General features: G+C 45.0%; 1 protein-coding gene across 1 annotated transcript in view; it reads right to left on the bottom strand.

Annotated features, from left to right (window-relative positions):
* The window catches only part of LOC146829599 (hemicentin-1-like), a 454,493-nt gene extending 442,149 nt beyond the window's left edge, over positions 1-12,344 (bottom strand). The window contains exon 1 of the mRNA XM_085608301.1: positions 12,174-12,344. Within this exon, the coding sequence (XP_085464427.1) occupies positions 12,174-12,228 (55 nt within the window). The 5' untranslated portion in view covers positions 12,229-12,344. The remainder of the gene's footprint in view (positions 1-12,173) is intronic.
* Positions 12,345-22,591: the final 10,247 nt, after the last annotated feature.

The raw sequence follows: 22,591 nt of genomic DNA on the forward strand, positions 1-22,591 counted from the left end.
CTGCGGCGCGCCCACCACAAACTCAGTTTTACATATCTAATAAACCAATGGGTTGTGTTTACTTAGATCATTGCGGTCCTTTTACCTCCGATACTGCGTACAAATACATCTTGGTTGCAGTGGATTCGTGCACACGTTTTCTGTGGGTGTGGCCCCAAAGGAGTGCTGATTCTCGCACTGTCATAAAAGATTTGCGTGTCTTTGGTGGAAGTTTTGCATGTGGTTCCTTCCATTCTGATCAGGGCCCTGCGTTTGCCTCTAAGGCGTACAAAGAAGCCATGAGAAATTTGGGGGTCCAAGTCAAATTTTCGTCTCCATACCGGCCTGAGGGTAATAGTGTAGTGGAGCGGATGAACCGTGACTTAAAGCAATCTTTCACAGCCAGAGTTTTAGGTACTGGCCGGAACTGGCTAGCCCACTTGTATGACGTGCAACGTGCACTTAATAATCTCCCTAGAAGGTCTTTGGGTGGGCGGACCACATACATGATGCTCTTTGGGTACGAATGTTTGTCCTAGACCTTGATGGCCTAGACATGGCGGCGTCAGCCGCACCCTTTGACGTAGATGAACACTGTGCTGTCTTGCAGAATCTTCAGGAAGCCAGAGACAGTCTAGCGAAGGAACACTTACCCTCCTCATCTGATGCTCCGCTTCAGGTTCCGGTAGTCGGCTGGCTACCTCGAGTTGGTGATCTGGTCCGTGAAAAGGTGGAGAACAAGAAGGAGTTCGGTCCCTCTTATCGTGCACCAGTTCCAGTGCTTGGAGTACAGGGTACTAGAACAGTCATTTTACCTCCACTTCCTGGTCGAAAGGATAACAGGTACATCTCAATTGACAATTTCAAGCTACAGCGAGTGGCCGATTCTTCTTAGTATGACTCCGGCGGTTTCTTGCCCTTCGATGATGAGAAATTCTGTTGTGACCCGAGCTTCTAACACAGTGCCTGATGTTGCCATCGAGATGCATACCGTTACTGGTCCCTTATTGCCACCAACACCTAGTGGTCTGCCTGAAGATGTTGAGTATGCTTATCCTGCGGATGTTACATTGCCTGTTTTACAATCCACCACACTTGACCACTCACATGACTCTTTTGACTCTAATTCAATGACTTCCGTTGCCCCATCCAAAGTTTCGATTTTTGTGGCCTGGTTCAAAAGACATTTTTTAATTCCCTCTTGGACTTACATTTGGCTGCTGCTCATATGTATTTTTTTGTTTATGTCCATTGGCTTTGTGGTAGTGTTTTTTAGACTTATCAATGGACACTACCTGAAAGAAAGATCTACAATTCAGCTAATTGATGGAACTTTGGCCCCCCACTCCTCATCACATATTATGAAAAGGGACCAGACTTTTGTGAACATTACTGCCTGGCCTGTACGTGATGGGATCGCTTGGGATGCCGTAAAATTTCAAATTCATGGCCCCACTGAAGTAATTAATGTGCCAAATGTATTTTGTGTTTCTATGGGTGATGTCGTTAAGCAGAACATCCACTCAGATGACTGGGATGTTCAGGCCATAGAAGCACTGTTTTCTGATTTGAAATATTATGCTGCATTTGATGCTGAGGATTTGTATTTAGATACTGCTAATTATGATGAGCAATTTTGTTATCAACATTATGGCACGCATTTTCTACACAAAGCAAATACTTTTAGAAATTTTGTAAATTATACACAATGGGAACACTGCCCCGCCCCCAGGATGGTCATCTCTGCCACGTTGGTGGAAAAATTCACCTATTTTTCTGATTTTAGTGTGTCAAATCCGGCCTCCTTTTATTTTAAGGTTACACCTGAGTCTGCTTCTAAAGTTCGACTGACACACACCAAATTGTTGTATTCAAAGTCCTTTATGGACGAGTTGGCAATTGGCGGGTATGATCTGTGGAAAGCTACTATCGATCTTAAATCGGTTTGGGGCTCCAAACCATGGAAAGTACAGGGAACAGAAGCTTTGCATCGTGCCTGTCTTATCCCGAATCACATGTTATTTTTAAATTCGTCCATTTTTCAGACCACCTGTTTTGGATTGGCTACTTCTAAAAAATGTAATTCTCCCTCGGTTCCGGGTCTTGGTGCTTATCCCAATTCGGGTAATCATACGGATCTATCCCTTGCTATGTTGCAGACGTATGTTTCCTACACATCCTTCAATATTTCTGAACTGAATCTGGAAGGGTGGTTGGTTTGGCAAACGAGTTCGGATTCCTGTCAACATCGGTTTCTGGATTTAAAGCAGGGGTATACACAGGTTCGTGTAGACCCCCGTTTTGAATCTTCTCACACTGTAACTACCTACTCGGTAGGGAAGTTATGCCAGTCTTGGCTGCAACATTCCACTTTAGCTTCTGTTAAAGTTCATTTAGCACGATTAAATGACAAAATAGATTTGAATGATTTTGTTAAGGGTCCTGCAGTAGGCAGGTCCAAAAGATGGGTGTATGCTGTTTATAACGAAGTTTGGAAGTTATCACAAATAGAGGCTGCATCCAGATTACGTGCTATTGATCAAGCCAATATGGAAAAGGTGTTGGCTGTTATAGATAATAGTATTAACACCCTATCTTCTAGAATCTATACCTTAGATAATATTGTATCATCTGTGGTAGACATTGTGCAGGATGATTTGTCTGTATTGCATCATGGTCAAAATCAATTGCGTTCCATTATGCAGTTTGCATGGACATTGCAAACGTTAAAGGCAGGGAAAGTCCCTTGGGATTACATGAACACGTCATCTTTGTTCCTTCCTTTTAATTTAACTGCGAAACAACAGTTCATGTCCATGAAAGATGCTACATATTCATTACTGCACATTGAAAAGTTAGAACCTTTGCCTTTCTCGGTAGCTGAATTGAATTCTGCTGTGTGGCTTGTAAATGGGTTGATCACGTTACCGTTCCCCCTGTTTAAATTCAGTTCGTGCATGAAGCATTATGCTCTAGGCAGATATGAACAACTCGGTACTGCCTTCCTGCACAAAGTTTGGTCACTCCCATTCACGTATAGATGTGTGAGAGACGGCAAGGAGGTTTACTTGAAAGGTGAAGAGTGCACTTCCACTCAGGATCACTCTGTTGTGTGTAGGCACATTCAATTGCATGGTGCATGTAATGTGCACGCTCCTAATTTAGCATGCGTCCTGAAAGGGATTCCTGTGCCAGTTATAACGCCGTCTTTTACTCTGCTTGCTAACGGTAGTTATTTGCTATTAAATAATGAAGCTTGCTGTGGGATGTTAGTGGGAATTCCATACATAGTGACTGTATCACAGAGAGTAGTTTGCTGTAATAACGTCCTTTTCCCACCCCTGCATGGCCGGCTGGATGTATCCATCTGGCCTTCCATTCCAACCTTGAAAGCAGAGTTCAACAAGATGAGCAGAATAAGGGCTCTATTGTCTCAAAAAGAAGTCGCGTTGACTTCATCCCGGGAAACATTTATCCTTCACGTAGCAAACATCCGCACTGAGGTGCAAGCGCTTTTGAATACTGATCTCCCCCTTCATTTTGGGACCCTGATTCAGACTATCTTTAATGCCTCGTCAACAAGTGGCATGGCTCATTTTTTTTAAATTGTGGGCTCCGGCCTCGTGACCTCCTTTCAGACTATTTTTGGTGTGATCCCGGCCTTTTTTCATTCTATTTTTTCCGGCGTCTTCGGAGGTCTCCCTTTACTTCTCGCCCTCATAGCTGGAATACTTTTGTTGATCTGCGCCCCGCGCTATGGATGCACAACTTGCGTCACACAATAGCATGTCCCGGCTGCTACATCTTCGTAACCGGATGCTTGAATACTATGGCACTTTACCACTGGCAACTCTAAGCATAGCCTATGGATTGTCCTTCTGGTTTCTCTACTTTACTTGTGTGCAGCCGTCTTTCATTGCCTAGATTGCCGTTCCAATGGGCTCTGGATTTGTGTCTGTCGAACTCGGTGTCTCCTGCCCCGGATTATGATCGGCAGATGAGCCCCTTAGTGGCTCATGAGTTGGACTGTTCTGGTGTCGGGATTATGGCCTGTGGAGCAGCACATGGAGTCCTTCGGAATTGGGACATCGGAACGGCTGCGATTGACTTCTTAGCAAGAAGTTTTCTTGAAGAACACGCCAGTTGTCCTCGTCTGGTGCTGGAGGCTCCGGTGGTAGAGGAGCACGTGTGTTCCTTCCCCGTCCTGAACTGGATGGCAGATAATTTTGCGGAACGTTCCAATGATTTCCTCTTGGAAGCTGTTGCAACTTATTGTGCTTATACATTTATGGATTGACTATTGTACTATCATTTCGTCCTAAGTCCTTCAGTGATGTTTTTTTTAAATCCTCTACATGTTGTTTTTTTTTACTCCGTTTTAATTTTTTCTTTATTTTTTTTCTTTTTCTTCAAACTTTTTTCCCTTACCTTATATGGACTTACAGTTCATGCCCTTGGTTCCGTTCTATCAGACTTGAACTCTGCGTTCTTGCAAGTGCGCCCTACTGGTTAGTGGTCCGATCAAGGGGGGGTGTTGTGAAGATCGTTATCTATATATGTACAATGCTAAGTTAGCACAACCGCGTTAGATGTTAGAAAGCCATTGTGCCGCTTTTGCTGCTTTTGCACACGACACTGTAGTCACATGTTATTAAATTGAGAAATGCTTGCTCGACTTTGCTTCATAGGGAGAACTGTCTGTTGTTCACATCCCAAACAGTGAGCTGCGACCTTGGTCTGTACACAGTGTAAAGAAACAGTCTGGGTCGCTAGACGGTGCATGTTGTTGAGTTCAGGTTGATCAGCCCACTAGTTTAGCCATAACACGCACGCAGCTGCAAATACCTGAAAGTCGAGTGCTTTTAATATTGCAGTGTTACATGTTTTCATTACATTCGGAAGGAGAGCTTTCCCAGGAGCAGAGCATAGCTGATCCTGTGATGTGAACTCACTGAGCTGATCTTTACGGTATGGGGTTCCCCATTCAAGCCTAGAGACCTTTTACTAGTCTAATAATAATACTATTAGTTTGCTAGAGTAAGGAAGGTGGCTTAGATCCACTGTCATTTTAGTATGATTACTCCTTTCATTTTCTATGGTATTGTAACTATGCTGATGGTTTTGATTTTAATCGTTTGTCTGCTTATGTTAGCCAAACTGCTGCATCTTAGGACACGAGGTTTATAAAATAAACTCTTTAAACTTTTACCGTGTCTCTGTTTATTCTGTTGTGGACTGGTATGAGAATAATTACGAAAAGGTATTTCTGATTCCCACCATTCCTGAGAAATATACTAAGTCGCTTGTTCTGGGTTGTATATACATTGGGACCGCCGAGCTGAACCTCGGATAAAGAATGGGACACTGATGCTGGCCGGATAAGGGGTTCTGGGTTCTGAGGTGAGTTTTTGGTACACCACAATTCACTGAGGGCCTGGGTTCCTGCGCATAGTTCTGTGCAGAAGCAGAATCCCTGCAACAGCCGAGTCCGATATGTCTATTTTTACTTGACACTTTATAGAGTATTTTTCTAGATCGTCTTTCTTAAAATTATTCAGAAGATTGTATAAAATACCAATTGGGGGAAATTTCGGTTCTGTCAATTTCTCTATAGGATCAATTATTTAAAAACCTTGCGGGCCTGCCCCATTTGCATTGTAAAAACTCCCTGATTTGGAAGTACTTAAAAAATTCCTTATGAGTGAGATCAAAATCTATTCTAAGATTTTCAAATAAGATAAAACCAGATGATGAATAAAAAAGCCCCTACTTTCTTAATTCCGGCATTAATCCAAGTGTTGATATGAGAATCTCCGAAAATCTCTGGTAAATTCTTATTACCCCGAAGGGGCGTATAAAATATCAGTCTGCCTATACCCAACAGTCCACAAACTGATGTCCAAGCCTTGAAAACACAGAGAAGGGTCTTAAAACGCACCCTTTTATAGTACCCAAGTTCTAGCGGTCTCCATGGACAGCCCCAGGCTTCTGTACCAATTAGCAATTCGAGGGGGAGAGTGAAGATCCAGCGCGTGTCCGCAAAGGTGTTCTTTCAGGAGAGCAGCACAGTGCTGTAGAGTGGTAGCCCAGTAATATAATTAAGGGTAGGAAATGTTAAGGATCTTCTGTGTCACGAGTAAGCCCATAAAAATTGTGAAAAAAGGCCATCCAATTTCTTTAACCACAGATTAGAAAATTCTAGGGGCATGGCTTTAATTAGATACAACATTTTAAGAAAAAAATATAATCTTGACTGCATTACATCTACCCACAAGGGATAGATGTAAATTATTTAGCCTACTGAGTACTTTTTTGGTCTAATTAGCTAGGGGAGCTAAGTTTTCTAAAATAATTTCATCGATGTTAGCCGTTAAGGTGACACCCAGATACACCGCGATTTCCACCACTCTATAATCCACCAGGGATATATTCTCATTGATAATGATTTGTGTCTTATCTTTATTCAAGGAGTACCCCGAGATATCCCCAAATTTCGAGCCTCTTCTTTGACGGTCTTAATAGATGATTCCGGATTTGGGGTGACCAGAGCAATGTCATCGGCGTAGGCCAAGATTTTAGTATTAACCTTGCATGTGGACCAGAAGAATAGATTTATCACTTTCCTGTCTCCTTACAAAGGGATCAATATACAATGCAAATAGCAAGGGGTAGCTGGGATAACCTTGCAGTGTCCCTCTCAAGATCTTAAATTGTTCAGTCATTTCCACGAATATGTATATACACTAGCAGCAGGTTCAACAAATAGTGCTTTGACTGCTCAAGTAAAGTATACAATGACGAATATCGAGAAGATATGAAGGAGTGGATCTCTGAGTTTTTGAGAAGGAACATGGAGCTGTGTGGGATACCCTGAAAGCTTGTATCAAGTGGGAAACTATTCACTTCTCTCTGAAGCGGGAGAAAGATGAAAAACGCACTGTGCAGGACCATCAGAATTTATTTTATGCTGTAACCCAAAGGTTGTCAGATGGCACAACAATATGTTGTCCACATAGAGTGGGCAGGGTTTGCAGGAACTATCCATTTTAGGTGTGAAAGAGTGAATTGATCATAGGTCATTGGGAAGATGCTCTGTTTGGGGGGAAAGAAAATACACTTCGCTGGGTACCATTGGTCCCTTGACGAATGCTTGACTGCAGAGAGATATTCATTTTATGACTCCATGTGGCAATGTCGCCCAAAACACAGGGAAATATCTGTGACTAGGTGATACATGAGAGTATCCATTACATGTTATAGGTGTGTTTATCTGTCCTCCTACAATAATGGCTTTTCTGGCTTGAGGTAGAGCATACTAGTTAGGGATCTTAATCCTGACGAAGGCCATTGATCACTAGTGGATTTTAGTACTGGCTAGAACATGTTGACTGATGTTTTAGAGTGGGTGAATAATAAAACCTTTTAACCACCCACCTCTCACATTCTTAATCATGCCAGAGCAACAGCAAATATAATAATAATTCGGTTTGCTGTAAACAGTTTTAGATTTCTGCCCAAATGCGACCCACTTACAACATCAGGAGCTTCCATTGCATGATTGAGTCCAGCCTGTCAGAACAGAAGTCATAGGCCTGATGATGAAGCATGCCACAAAGTCTGAGAGGGCTATTACAGTTCATGAGAGGCATTCCTATTTCTGCCTATGGTTGAAGTTACATATTTGGTTGCTTACATCTTGCTATGCCTTTTGTGTTATGCAAAATATACAATGCCTATACCGTCTCCATCAGGGTGTATGATCCAACTTATACACAGAGAAGTGAATAACACATTCTGGGCGTTAACTGCAGGGTTACTGGCCTTGAAGTGTTTTTTTGGTTAGAGCTGGCACTTTTGGAGAAGATTTCTCTTCTACATTGGCAGGATCTTACCAATAGTTAATTATGTTGGTTGTGTGATGTTGTTGATAGGGTTCACTCTATAAAACACTTTCACAGTGAGAAGGGGTCAATGACTGGTTGAATTCCTCTCCTCAGTCGCAGTCATCCTAGGAATTCTATAAGGACTGCCTCTCTAAATGTAGTGGTGGGCTATATACTTGTCGGGGTGTGCTATATATTTGTAGCGGTGTGCTTTTAGTGGTGTGTTATATATTTGTAGTGGTGTGTTACATATTTGTAGTGGTGTACTATATATTTGTAGTGGTGTGTTATATATTTGTAGTAGTGTGTATCTGTAGTGGTGTGCTATATATTTGTAGAGTTGTGCTATATATTTGCAGTGGTGTGCTTTTAGTGGTGTGTTATATATTTGCAGTGGTGTGTTATATATTTGTAGTTGTGTGTTATATATTTAAAGTAGTGTGTATTTGTAGTGGTGTGCTATATAGTTGTAGAGTTGTGCTATATATTTGCAGTGGTGTGCTTTTAGTGGTGTGTTATATATTTGCAGTGGTGTGTTATATATTTGTAGTGGTGTGTTATATATTTGTAGTAGTGTGTATCTGTAGTGGTGTGCTATATAGTTGTAGAGTTGTGCTATATATTTGTAGTGGTGTTCTATTTTGCTCCATAGTATGATTCAGCACTAACCTCCAAAATGGAGCAGAATAGCAGACCACAAGAAATATGTGATATGATGATGAATAGCACCTTGGGACAAATTATCACAGATTAAATACATAGCAGAACTTCAGGAAGTTTATGTAAAGTGTAACTGGGTGTGTTCAGATATCAATCTGAAAACCCCACAGTTAACTGTTGACAAAGTATATATTGAGACACTGGGATATTCTTGGGGAAACCCAGGGACTGACACAGGAACCCAGGACAATGGGAGACACAGATGCGAGGAGACTCTGATACTTGGAGACACTTGGAAGTCCTGAGGACACACAGGCACTGTGAGCCACAGGGAAATACTTGGATATTTTGGGGTAACCCAAGGAGTGACACATGTACGCTCTGGATAGACATGGACACGGACTATATGGACATTGAGGTAAGGGTGTCTGTGGATGTATTTGATACACGGCCATCTAGAGTCAGTGGTACTGGCAGACATGGAGAAATACTGAGATATTCTGGGGGGAGACCCAGGGACTGACACAGGAAAAGTCTAGGTAGACATGGACCAGAAGATATGGACACTGGGACATGGATGCTGAGAGATAGAAAATGGGGGATACAGACACCAGGAGAAAATGTCACTGGGTAACCCAGGGACATACTGGAATATTCTGGTGAGGCCCAGAGACTGACTCAGGGAAACTCTGGGCCAGTCTGGGACACGGAAGACATGTACACCGACACGTGCATGTTGAGAGACATGGACACCTGAAGTCAATGACACTGGGTGACACAGTGATATACTGGGACAGTCATGGGAAACCCAAGTAGTGACAAAGGGAACATCTGAATGGACATGGACATGGACTATAGGGACATTAAGATGATACATATTCAATTGGAGACAGCCATCTGGATATAGTGATACTTGGAGACACAGGAAAATACTGAGATGTTCTGGGTAGACCCAGGGACTGGCTCAGGAAAACTGTAGGTAGACATGGATACAGAAGATATGGACACCAAGGCATGGGTGCTGAGAGACAAAGACAGTGGGAAAAGTAGACACCTTGAGAGAGTGATACTCAGAGACAGGGGGAAATACTGGAATATTCTGGCGAGACCCAAAGACTAACCCAGGAAAATTCTGGGTAGACATGGACACGAAAGATAGACACCAAGACGTGGACATTGAAGCACATAGACAGTGAGATACACAGGTACCTGTAGTCACTAGTGCTGGGAGACAAGGAGAAATTCTGGGCTATTCTGAGGAGACAGAGAGTGACACAGGTAAGTTCTAGGTAGACATAGCCAAGGGAGATATGGATTCTGAGACATGGGCTCTGAGAGACATGGATAGTGGTTGCATGGACACATGGAAACATTGATTCTAGGAGACACAGGAAAAAACTGGGGAGACCCAGGGAGTAACATAGGCAAACTCTAGGCAGACATGGACAAGGAAGATATGGACAATAAGATATGCAGAATGGGACACAAGAGCACCAGGAGACTCAGACACTTGGAGACACCTGGAAGCTCAGGGTCATCGCACAGACACTGCGAGACCCAGGGAAGCTCTGGGGATGGACTGAATAGCTTCAGACAGCCTGGCATGTGAATTCGAGGTGTGCACTACCTCTGAGGGTCCAGCATATGTTTACCAGGTGACTAAGAAGCAGGAGAAGCAGCACAGAGGGTGTCATGGTTAGAAAGGCTTATGAGAGGGAAAGTGAAGACCTATGGTCTCGAGGCTCTTAACCAGCACCTGAAAGGCTCTAATCTAGCGGGCTGGCAACATTAGGGGCTTTAATGCAGCCGCTGATCCAGCGTTTGCCAGATTGAGGTAATAGCATGTCCTCTCCTGCAGGGGGAACACTCACACCCAGAGGCACAGATTCAGGGAGACACTGGGAAACTCTGGCAAGACATGAACACTGGGAGGGACAGATATAGGGAGACACCAGGAAACCCACTGGAGACACGAATACTGACAGACATGCATGTAGGAAGATATGTGGAAAATCTGGGGCACCACACACATGGTGGGACATAGGAAGACATGTATATCAGGTGACACTGGGTAAGGCAGACAGAGCAATGTGACGACAGGGTCACTACATCAAGCCAGACCCTGAGCGGAAGGATACCACACATCCGACAGGAATATACCTTTCAAAAGGACCAGGTAGCCACAAGGTCATATGAAGGACACAAGGGTGCTGTCCAACTGTGAGGTGACTCACCGTGAAGCCACGTTATTTCTCAGCTCTATGCAGTGTTATCTTCGAATATCCAGTTACAAGCACCTTTCTTTGTAGAAGTCCAATGTTTTTCTTAGACCTCCCAATGTTTGATGCCATTGGGACTGGGGCGCTAAAACGGTAGGTAATCTTCACTGGATCACAAAATATCGCAAAGGGGGAAGCTGGGACCCACCTCCAGGTTTCCTAGTTCTTAAGTCCAAAGCTCCTTCCTAAAAACCACACCCACAAGTGAATTACTGAGGTCAGCTTCCTTTTCGAATGTCATCTTCCCAGTTTTTGAAACTCCGAACATCCATTGCGGTCCAGAAACCTGGGCACTCCTGGCTGTTTCTACCAGTAGCGCCTCGTTAGATGTTCACTTCTCCCCTTACACATCATGAACTGAACGACCAGGCAAACATTCGGAATAGGTTTACATTTCTCGTCACATTCAAATAGCCATTGGAATAATTAAAGCACTACAACATTCTGTGCTTTCTAGAAGCTGATACCAGGCGCTATATCTACCAAACTTATCATCCGTTTTTTAGGAATGTATTGTAGCGCCACGAGGCACTAACATAGTTTAAAAAGAACATTTTTGTTGTAGCAGCAGCAGCACCTCGAAAAGGAGGTGCTTTCCATAAACAGGATGCCAGGGCGTGATGTAGAGCAGGGTGCGTCAGTGAGTAGCTGCTACAGCAAGTATATTTAACAGCTGACTTGTACATATTACACGTGCTCCCTGAGAAGTATATGTAAATGGTGTCAAATGATTTTGCTTATATAACGAGATTTTTATGGTCGCAGCCAGAACACAGCGGCTGCACCCCAAAACATTTTTCGGTCGTTGGAGGTGATTTAGGCTACTTCTTGGTGCAAACATGTTTTGCCTCCCTTTCAAGAAAGAAGGTTTGTGAAGGAGGCAATGTCTGACGAGAGGGCGTTCAGGACCCAGCTCTCCAAGATTTTTATACAATTTAGCCGCTAGGCACAAAAGAATGAGATCCTGAAAACAGAAAACTGTGCCCCTCAGGTTACAGACAGATCTCTACATTGTGTGCATTGTTCACTGAGCTACCCTGCTATTGAGTGGCTGTGCGATAAGAGACAAGCGTACTAGATGAGTTCTCATAATTTCATGTTCCAGTCTCCTCCTGCCTCGCGCTTAGTTTAGGACCCAGGAGTTGCACAATTCCCAAATCAATTCAAGTGATTTGGCTCAAAAATCAGAGCCCACCCCCTTTCCATTCGACTCTTAGGGGCAGATTTATAAGCCCCTTGCGCCACTTTTGCGTCACTTTTAACATAGGAAAAGTGACGCAAAAGTGGCGCAAGGGGCTTATAAATCTGCCCCTTATTTTTTTGCATCCAGTGAATAACTTTTACCAAATGACCAAAGCATGTGTCTACTCACCTTTAGTGAGGGTCAGGCAGGACGCCAGCAGGACAGCGCCCAGGAGCACAGCCATCCTCAGCAGGGGGCAGACACCTCTCTCGGCCCTGGAGGGGTTAACTTTCCTTTGGTTTCAGGAGTTCTTTAGGGCTTCAGGCTGCAGCGGCTGGCCTCGATCAATGCAGTCCTTTGGCCCCCACGAGCACGGGCTGGGGTGTTATATCCCCCCCCCCCTCATTCGACCTTCCCAGTTCCCACCCCTTCCTCGTCTTGCTCAGTGTGCTTCCCTGCACACTACTGTCACACTTAGGGGAAGTGCCACTACAGCGCACCCATTCCAGCTCATGAATGGGGCCGCTGTACTGTTAGCTCCTCCCCTCACACCATGCCCAGCTACTGCATGTCCTCTCTAGCGCCTAGTTCACTCAGTTACAGCAGCGCTTGAAGCGCTAAAGACATCAGCAATCCTTACATTGTACTTCACTCCAATAGGTCCTGCTCTCTCTTCCTCACTTTCCTCTCTTTCCCTCTCCCACTTTCCTCTCTCTCACTGTCTTTACCCCTTCCCTCTCTCTCAATTTCTTTATCCTTCTTTATATGTTTCTTTCTCCCTCTCTCTTTCCTCTCCCCTCTGTTCCTCCTTTCTCACTCTCTTCCACTCGTTTTCATCTCTCTTTAAATTTCACTTTTTCGCTCTCCCTCTCTCTGTCTCTCTTGGACTACCTCTTTATTCTTTCTTCCTCTCAGTTACTGTGTTATCCCTCTCTTTATCACCCCCTCTCATACTCTTTATCTCTCTCTTCCTCACACACTCTCACTTCATGTGTCCCTCTCGTTCATCTCTCCCCACTCTATTTCTCGCCCTTTCTCTTTTCATGTCTAGCTAGCAGTATTACTGCAGGCCTTCTTGTGTTATAGAAAACAGCCCACACCCACCCAAACATAGCCTGAATGTCAGAAATGTTAAAAGAAACTCAAATATAAAATCCAATCTGAAAGTTAGGATTCCATGAAAAACGGGAGGGGAGGATTATGCTTAATTTTCTCTTGCCTTTAGTTGAACACCTGCTCAGTACAAAAGTAAACAAACGACATTAACCATAAGTCCATGTGCCATGACAAACGTGTGGCCAACATCCATCAGTCAGTCCTTTGACATTATTAAAAATCGGACTAACCACCATCTTATCCTCTTTGTTCCCAAAAAAGTTTTGCTTCATGTAGTTTCATACAAATCAAATCAATATTATCTTCTTCAGGTATTTTCCGCCTTTCTAAAGAACAAAGACAAGGTATGTATTTAATGATTCAATGATTCTACTCGACCTATCCGCAGCATTCGACACCGTCTCCCATCGCACACTCGTAGCCAGACTACACGACGCCAGCATACAAGGAACCCCTCTCAACTGGACTCAGTCATTCCTCACCGGCAGAAGCCAAAGGATCAGACTGCCCCCCTTCCTCTCTGAACCCACGGAAATCAACTGCGCAGTCCCAGAGGGGTCATCACTCAGCCCAACCCTATTCAACATCTACATGGTCCGCCTCACCGCCATCATCCGAAAACACGGACTCAGCATTGTATCCTACACTGACGACACCCAGCTCATCCTCTCCCTCACCAAAGACCCCGCCACCAATAGACTCAACTTCCAAGAAGGAAGGCAGGAAGGAAGGACGGAAAGCAGGACGTCGCAGCCTGGATGACAAATTTCTGCCTAAAGCTCAACACTGAAAAGACAGAAGTCCTAGTCCTCAGAACCACCCCATCAGCATTGGCCAACACCTGGTGGCCCACCGCCCTCGGCAGCCCACTGACCCCCACGGACCATGCCAGAAACCTTAGCATCGTAATCGACTCCTCCCTCTCCATGAACTGATAGGTCAACGCCGTCACCTCCAGCTGCTTCCACACCCTTGGCATCCTCCGGAAGACTTTCAAATGGATCCCCCTCGAGTCAAGGAAGACAGTCACCCACACATTCATCTTCAGCAGGCTGGACTATGGAAACGCCCTCTACGCGGGCATAAACAAGTCCCTACATCCGCAAACTCCAGACGATACAGAACACCACCGCCAGACTCGTCCTCGGCATCCCTCGACACAAGCACATCAGCCAACACTTACGGAAGCTCCACTGGCTCCCTGTCGAGAAGAGAGTCACCTTCAAGATTCTCACCCACGCCTACATATGCCTACACAACACCGGACCCCAATACCTCAATGACAGAATCACCCTCCACGTACCCAAAAGAAACCTCCGATCAGCCATCCTCGTCCTCGCTGAAACCCTACGCATCCGCAGAGCCACAGGAGGGGGAGGATCCTTCTCCTACATCGCAGCCAAGACCTGGACGAGCTCCTGATCGACATCAGATGCGCCCCCTCCCTGAACACCTTCAGGAAGACTCTCAAGACCTGGCTCTTCGGCTAACCGGAACTGCTGACTGCCCCCCCAACGCCCCCCCCAGCACCTTGAGACACCCACAGGTGAGTAGCACGCTTACAATTCCCTGATTGATTGATCGATTGAATGAAAACACAGCTAAAATGTAAAATATATGCATCAATGCAATAGAACTCAACAGTAAAAAGTTCTAAGCCAGCTAATCAGTCACCTGGTGATATATATTACTGTGTGTGAATGTTCCTTGTCTTCTTGTCCTTGGCAGAATGAACGATTTCAGACACCTAAACTTGAACATTTTGCATCTATTACAGAACGGGAGGAGAGGATCATGCTGGTTCAAAGCTTAGATACCTTGTGTAATTGAAGGGATGGACTTCAAATAGAACTTCTTAAAACTGTCCTTGAGAAGCACACCCGCTGGCACTGACGTGGATGACTGAGTGAGCTGAGAGCCTGTCCACCTCTGCAGCTTGTGGCATTACCCATTTCACGCAGCATGCCCAGGTAGCTGTTGAGGCCGGTGCAAACGGTTTAACAAGAGGGATCAGGAATTGTTCGACTGCCTGATGCCTAAACTCCTGCATTCTGTCTTCATATTCTTTCAAACACTGGACAATGCACTATCCAGGATTGTCCGAAAACGTCAGCTAGAAAATAGATGTTTGTGGCTGATTTGGCCCTTCTCGCAATGATTAATAACCTCCCCTCCAAATCGAGGTCTTTCACGTTTGACATTCTGCAAATTGACAAAATGCACAGTAACAGTTTTGCTGACAACTGTTGAATGGATCTGCTTTTGTAGGCCGGTGTTCCAAACATTTTAGCACTTTGTTAACATCCCATGAGGGGGAGTACCTTGGTTCTGGGGTGGGAGGAGGAGCATACAAACCCTTTTCAAGCAATTTCTAATGAAAGGATTTTCAGCCTCTGGAAGATCCATAATGGTAACATGACCCGCTGATATTAATGGACGATATGCATTAACTGTCCAACACACACGTTCCTAACTCTGCCCACAAATTGAGAAGGTTAACTACATCCACCCCCAGGGATCAACATTCTATTTGCAGCAAAAATTTGCTCTTTAAACTCTGGCCGCCTTGTATCATCCCTTGGTGCCATTGGCTCAGGCCAGCAGAATAAATTCAGAAGATTATTACAAAAGGCCAGTAGCTTTCCATACATCAGTGTAGCAGACCAAAGACCAGGAATAGATGCTGAAGCCCCTGTGGATTCATCAGAAAAGAGTGACCTGAGGCACAGCACCGTAACTGCAATCAACATTTTAGAAAGCACTGGAAACAATGCCTGAGATCTCCAACAATAAGTGATCATCTCCCGATCTGCTTGTTGACACCTGACTTGCGTGGGGAATCTTGGGATCATTACAAAGGGGTGAAAGACATATAGGAGAGCTCTGGACCAGTCCTGGAGAAATTCATCTGTGGCTCGAGCCTTCGGATCTAGCTGCCAACTGAACAAATGAGGAAGCTGGTGAGTGAAGTGGGACACAAACACATCTGAAAGGCAAGAACCCCAATGCCATGCAGACATCATCCTAGCCATACAGCAGTCCTTTGAGTACTCCGGAGAACACTTCCTATTTTTTTTCATTGAGCACTTTGGAATTGAAACAAGTGGGAGGTTTGGATCCCACTTTCATATACATTTTCTGGACAGGAGATGTGGATCCACGCTCTAAGGCTTCAGAACCAGTTTGGGGGTGGTTCTCATTTAAGTGTCATTTTCTGGCTGTTACTAAGACACAGCCTTCATACAGCATAGTGCCTCACAACAGGTAGAAATGGAGGTAGCTCCAAGCAGCTGTATTCAAAGCAAGTGCACAATGGAGTCTGAGATATTTGCACCTGGCGTTCATCAGACTTCCTGGAGCAGTAATCAGAGACAGGCAAAAGGGCATATAAATGTCATCACACTGGACAACAAAAACTGCAGTCTCACCCGTCACCTCTTACATCCACTAAATGGCAGTGCTCAGGAAGAATCAGCAGCTTTTTGCTAACAAGGTCCTTATTGATGTGTAAAGGTCGCCTCATCTCCATTCTCCTCACTTTGGTGTCTAGATCTCAACCCTTCAGCTACAGAAATGCATGTAATACACTTCCACTGTCTGGGGAAGCTTTGTCCATCATCAATCTTGTGTTATGCTAAACTAGGGACATCCAAAATTGAGTACACTGTTCCTATTTCTCAGGCTCACACAACACACAGAGGGGCATATTTGCAAGAAAATGATGGAGCGTGGAGCTGCAGCAAATTTTGCAGCGCCCCGCTCCGCCATTTCCAAAACACAAGGATGTGTCATTTTTACAACAATGCAGCGCACTCCTGTGTTTTCGCTGGAGCAAAAAATAGCTGCTTAGCGCCAACGCAGACACTCTTGCACCATAGTTCAAGGGTGCCTACGGTGCAGGTAAATATTGTTTATGTGCAGGAAGGTGTCCCTTCCTGCATATAAAACAATCATTAATGGCATTTTGCTCTTTCTATGTGTGCTGCAGAATGCATGGCATTAGTTTTTGTCGCAGCCTGATATGTACAACTCCTTGTAAATCAGGGGCTGTGTTAAAAAGCTATGAGGGTTGCAGTGGAACGGCTACAGCAACAATCATTGCATGCCCCTTTCACGCCCATACCTGAGTGAAAGGATTCCATATTTACTAAGCGGCGTTTAGCCACAAAAGTGGCTTAACTCCACTTTGTAAATATGATGCAGGGCATTGCACCACCGAAGCGTCAAAAAACGTGATACTCCGGTGGAGAAATCCACTTGTAAATATGCCCTGGAGTCTTTCTTCCAGAACTTTGCTACACACTCTCTGCACATACGCTTGGCGTTCCCCTCGAGGTCACAGAATAGGTTGTGAATCCGGGGATAACCTTAGACCCCCGCTCTCACGCTAGATTAGCATGACATCAGGACCAAAACAAAGTTAGACTCGGGCACTCAAGGCAATGATACATGTTTGTTTACGATGCAGAGGATTTTTCTGGCGTAACAAAGTATGACAACTGTATGAAAAACAGACTATCAACATAAGATTGAAGCAACTGGTCTGAGATGCTGAGTAGCAAAAGAAAGATAAGAAAATAGAGGTGATTTGGAATTTTATTCCAGTTGACTGATTGGTGGATTTTGGTCATATGTTTGTAGTAGCACTTGGACTCATGTGTGATGTAGGTTGTATACTGTAGTACTGTGCTACCATTCTCAAATTTCAAATCAAGGCAAAAGAAACTTCAGCATAGTTCATGCGTCCGCTTCTGTCACAGCATTTGAACATATAAGCAACAGGAATACAGACCGACTTTGTGACATGCGTAAAAAGTAAAGAACATCTGGTGTGAGGGCAATCTTGCCTGTGTTATACTCATAGTTGGGTGCTTTGTGTGAGTGAACAGATTGAGAATCCATAAGGGTGTGTTGCATGTACAAAAGACATGTCTGAGGCTGTCACCCGAGGATGGCATTTGTGCAAAGTCACAATAAAATGCAAAGTAAAGTATTCCATTCCAAAATAGCACCCCTAATTCACAGTAGATTTCTTCACATAGCACAAATCTTTTCAAATGTGACTACAAATAGCCCAAATGTCGTAAATGTGCCTTTCATTACGTAAAAGGAGTACGAATAAAGTAAGAAACCCATATTTTCTTACAATAAGATCACAAAAAGTATGTATGTGTGCACACTATCAAACGTTTCAGGCCTCATTTTTCAACAAAGGGTTTTTCTTTTTGATGCAGTTTTTATTTTGAAGTATCTTTTTATGCGTATCTTTGCATTTACATACTTATCTAAACCTCAGGCAAAGCAACAATTGGTAAACATGCAGATGCAGAACAAGTTGCTATAGACAGGGACCTTATCTTTTCCAGATAGCTTCCACGTTGTTCAAACAGTTCCTCTTACAAGCTGAAAACACCCTCAAATATTCAATGGAAGGATACAAACGATCCTATCAAAACTGTGGGACTGAAATGTCCCTGGGTGGGACAACCCCAAGAATGGAGATAGGAAAGCCACCAGATCAAAAGCTGACATAAGGTAAAAAACAAAACCATCGGATCATAATCAAGCGCGTAACCCAAAGCCCAGTCTAAGTATATGTTATGTTTTGAACACAACAGGTCTGCCTACAGATAGCCCACCTGCCTGTAGCTGAGTCCCACAATGATTGCAGGCTTTCCAAAACCAGCCCTATTAATGTTGCCTGTGTTTGTATATTCATTGCCAGCTGCTTTTCCACTGGGCTAGATTATATGTTGGCTGTCTCTGTTACCAACTCAGCTTTTATTAAAGCATTCAAGGCAGACCCTTTTAGATCTATTGGACCACCATTTGGCCATTAATCAGACCCTGCAATGGGCCTTTTTGCTTCAATGAAGATGAAACAAATATTTCTCCTGTCAATATCTCCAAATAAAAAGGGAGTGATGGGTAGTTTGGGGGGGGGGGGCGGTACAAAGCACTGATGTAATCAATAAAAGCGTATACTCGAACACTTTTACACCAAAATATCATGAGCACTGATGTGTATGCATTGGGTGTCACAGTCAATGGAGTCAGGCCAGGTAACAGGGTAGAGTCGTTTTTTAGGCATAGGTAAAGAATGTCATTGCACAGGGCCCCCCACCTTGTGTAGCCCTTTCCAGCAATGTTATCTCTCTAGCTCACCTCTGCCTCTTTCTCTATATCAAACTCTCTCTGCTAACCTCTACCTCTTCCTTTCTATTTACCTCCCCCGGGCCTACTTGATCTCACCCATCTTTACCTCTTTAGATACCTCTCTGTCTACTTCCCTGTCAAGATACAGCACGGGACATGCTTGCCTCTACATGTCAGCCCCGTGTGACGTATTCTTCAAAGCTCTTGAACCTGTATGTCTTCAGGAGCAGGAGTGGTTGGAAAGGGTGAGGAGCAGTGGTATAGCCTGGATAGAGAGAAGTCTTGCCTCCCAGAGAGCCGTGCTAGGGTGAACACCTGAGAAAATGGAAGAAGGACTACGTGTCCATTGGAGCAACAGGACATTCACAAGACTGGCAAATAGTGGCTGCCATCTTGGATGCCTTGGCAGCCTTAGGCATGTGCAAGCTATGCACCTGCACAGGGCCACCAAATCCCAGGGGCCACCACGAGGAATCGGATACAATACATATTCGTGGCGGCCCCTGGCAGGGATTTGGCGCATGAACGACTGAGGCGTGCTAAATCCAATGTGATGCACGCTGAATGGTTGTTCTTATACTCTTTTCCTTTCTAACCCAGTCTCGTCTTTGTGTGGGGTCGGCCTTGTTTCAGGCTCTTCTGGTAGGTCTTGTGCTTGTTTAGAACTTTTTTTCCAGGAGAATCGAGCTTGTTTTAATAGTCCAAATCTGGCACCTCCGGAGGTTCGCATACGTGCATGCGCAGTGCCCGCGAGTCCTGCAGCGAAGGGGTTACAGAAGCACCACGCATCACTGGCGGCAGGAGGGGTGGCAGCACCCGTGCCCGGCGTGCAGCGAGCAGCACCGAGACCGGCCGAGGCCATGCACCGGCGCGCCTAGAGACCCTGGGCAAGAAAGGCCGCCTTGCAGAGGATAGCATTCCAGTGTGCAACCTTTGGTGCCAGCTGCGAGGTGAGCAGCCCGAGGGTCAGGGCATGGGGAGGGGGAGTGAGGAGGTCAGCGTGTGCCACTGCAGAGTGAACCCGAGGGAAGGTGAGCCATTGGACGAGGGTGTGGGGAGCCCTGGGGAGGAGGGCAGATCAGGCGTAGGAATGTATCCCAGCCCGTGGGGGTGAGGAGCCGGGGGCGTGGGGAAGGTTGGGTGAGGATGTTATTGTAGATGGTGTGTGCTTTGGGTCTGGGTGGAGGTAAGGCATGTGAGGTGGCGAGCTGGAGGTATTCTGGTGGTCATGAGAAGGGAGGGCATGATGAATCGTGAGAGAGAGCCTCTCTCTCACGATTCATCTCTGAGAGGGCGCGGGTCGGAGAGGTGGTCACCGTGCGCCAGGGGTAAGGAGTGGTACAGATCGGCGCTGTATGTTGAGGGAAGAGTGAGTCAGGAGTGCAGGGGCGGTGTTTACTTGTGGCTGAGGGGAGGCATGGTGACTTTTGGAGGTGTAACTTGGGAGGCACGGTCGTATTGGGGGGAAGAGGAGAGCAGGGTACGAGGTGTTAGACGTAATGTTAAGGATTCATTAAAATGATTACAATTACTTATCAACAATCATGAAAACAGAGTATGAAGCTGATACTTGTGATCTAATGAGTGGATCTGCCTGCACAAATCTTTTAAAACATCGAGTGTTCGAATGTACTTGGCCTTTGGTTATGTCTGTTTATATGGTGTTGAGGCAGACATGAAATGCAAGCACCTATGGATGGACGCCTGGAATAGAATGGCAGTGCCTACCCATGTTAACTCAATCTAATGACCTTTTGCAGAGACCTTGGTAGGAGACTGGCTTCTTGATCATTTCTTTAATTACATTCCAGTGCTTGTCATGTGACTAGCAGAGAAAACTAGTTTAACTAGTCCTCAGTTTGCAATTGGTGAAGCAGCCTTCTCTGTCCATACTAGGGGCATAGTTACCATTGGTTCAGCACGTACAGTGGTACTGAGACCCAAAACCCTCAGGGGCCCATTGAACCCTGATAATTGCTATATTTTACTTCCTGAGCAGCAGCCAAAGGGGCCATTTTCTTTGCTTATGCCACGGCCCATGGGGTCGTTGGTACGCTGTGCTAGTGATTCGTACCTCTGCTTGAAAGTTGTCTCCTGACTGGATGTTCCTTGCACATTAATTTTGCTTCAGTGAACCTGTAGTGCCTTTTGATAGCCTTAGGACTCACTGTAATTAATCCTTGTTTAATAGGTGCTCTGAAAGCGAGCAGAACTGGTTGCTGGAATATGGCACTATACAAGAAACCTTAATTAAATATATTGTATTTTGTCTTTTGACAATGTGGTAAAGTGGACGAGTCTTTGGTTACCTGTAGGCTGTCTTCAGGATCAGTTAGTGACGTACTGAGACAGGTCTCTGTGTGCCATGATTTCAAGGTAGCTTACTCTCTTCCTGCTAAGGTCACTTCCCAAATAGATCATGAACTATTCTCCAGGCTCTACTGTTCTCAGTGGACTGAGAAAACAGACCTTGTATGCCAAGTCACATGATCTACCCTATAGTTTTATAACACTCTTCAAATAAACCTTCCATATGTGGCTAGTCCTCAATGTGTCATACATGTAGTGGGAAGGGTAATTACTATATATCAGTCAGGGTTTGTAAAGCTCAGCTGCTTCACACATAAGGGTCTCGAGGCGGTGTGGGATTCATGCTGCTGGATCATGCTGCTTGTTGGTTGAACAGCGAGGTCTTGTGGTCCTTCCTGAACTGCTGGAGCGATGGTGAGGCTCTGAGGTGCAGGGGGAGGGTTTTCAGGTCTTCAATGCCAGGTGGGAGAAGTAGCGGCCTCCACTGTTTTATCAGCGGCTGCATTGGGTGGCTGCTAGGGAGATGGTTCTGGAACATATTTTCCTGGTAGGGTGGTGGAAATTGACTCGTTCATTAAGGTACGCTGGTCCTTCATTGTGTAGTCCAGGGAAGACATGGCTTGGCAGTTCGGGCTGGACTGTTCCCATGAGGCACAGGGTCAAGGCTGATTTGCATATGGCCATGTCTGAACTGGGGTGGTGTGGTGAGCAAAAAAACGATGGATTTAGGCCCAGATCTCTGTACTGGGGTGAATGTATGACATTGTTCTGCATTCTGTCCATCAACTGTTGTTTTTGCAAGAAAATAAAAATGACACATCAAAATCTTTCAGCAGCCGCTACTGCTGCTGATTGTCTTCTTTTTTTCCCTACCCACTGCTAGCCTCGCCCGCTGCATTGCAAGCAAAATGAAGAGAATTCGAGTACACAAATCTGGTTATTCGAAACGAAAGAGAAAGGTGGCTCAGCAGGCTTTCGTAGTGTCACAGGAAGGAGCAATCCTGAACTTTATCACCCAAGGGAGA

The sequence above is a fragment of the Triturus cristatus genome, chromosome 5_2, assembly GCF_964204655.1.
Source record: "Triturus cristatus chromosome 5_2, aTriCri1.1, whole genome shotgun sequence".
Taxonomy (NCBI): domain Eukaryota; kingdom Metazoa; phylum Chordata; class Amphibia; order Caudata; family Salamandridae; genus Triturus; species Triturus cristatus.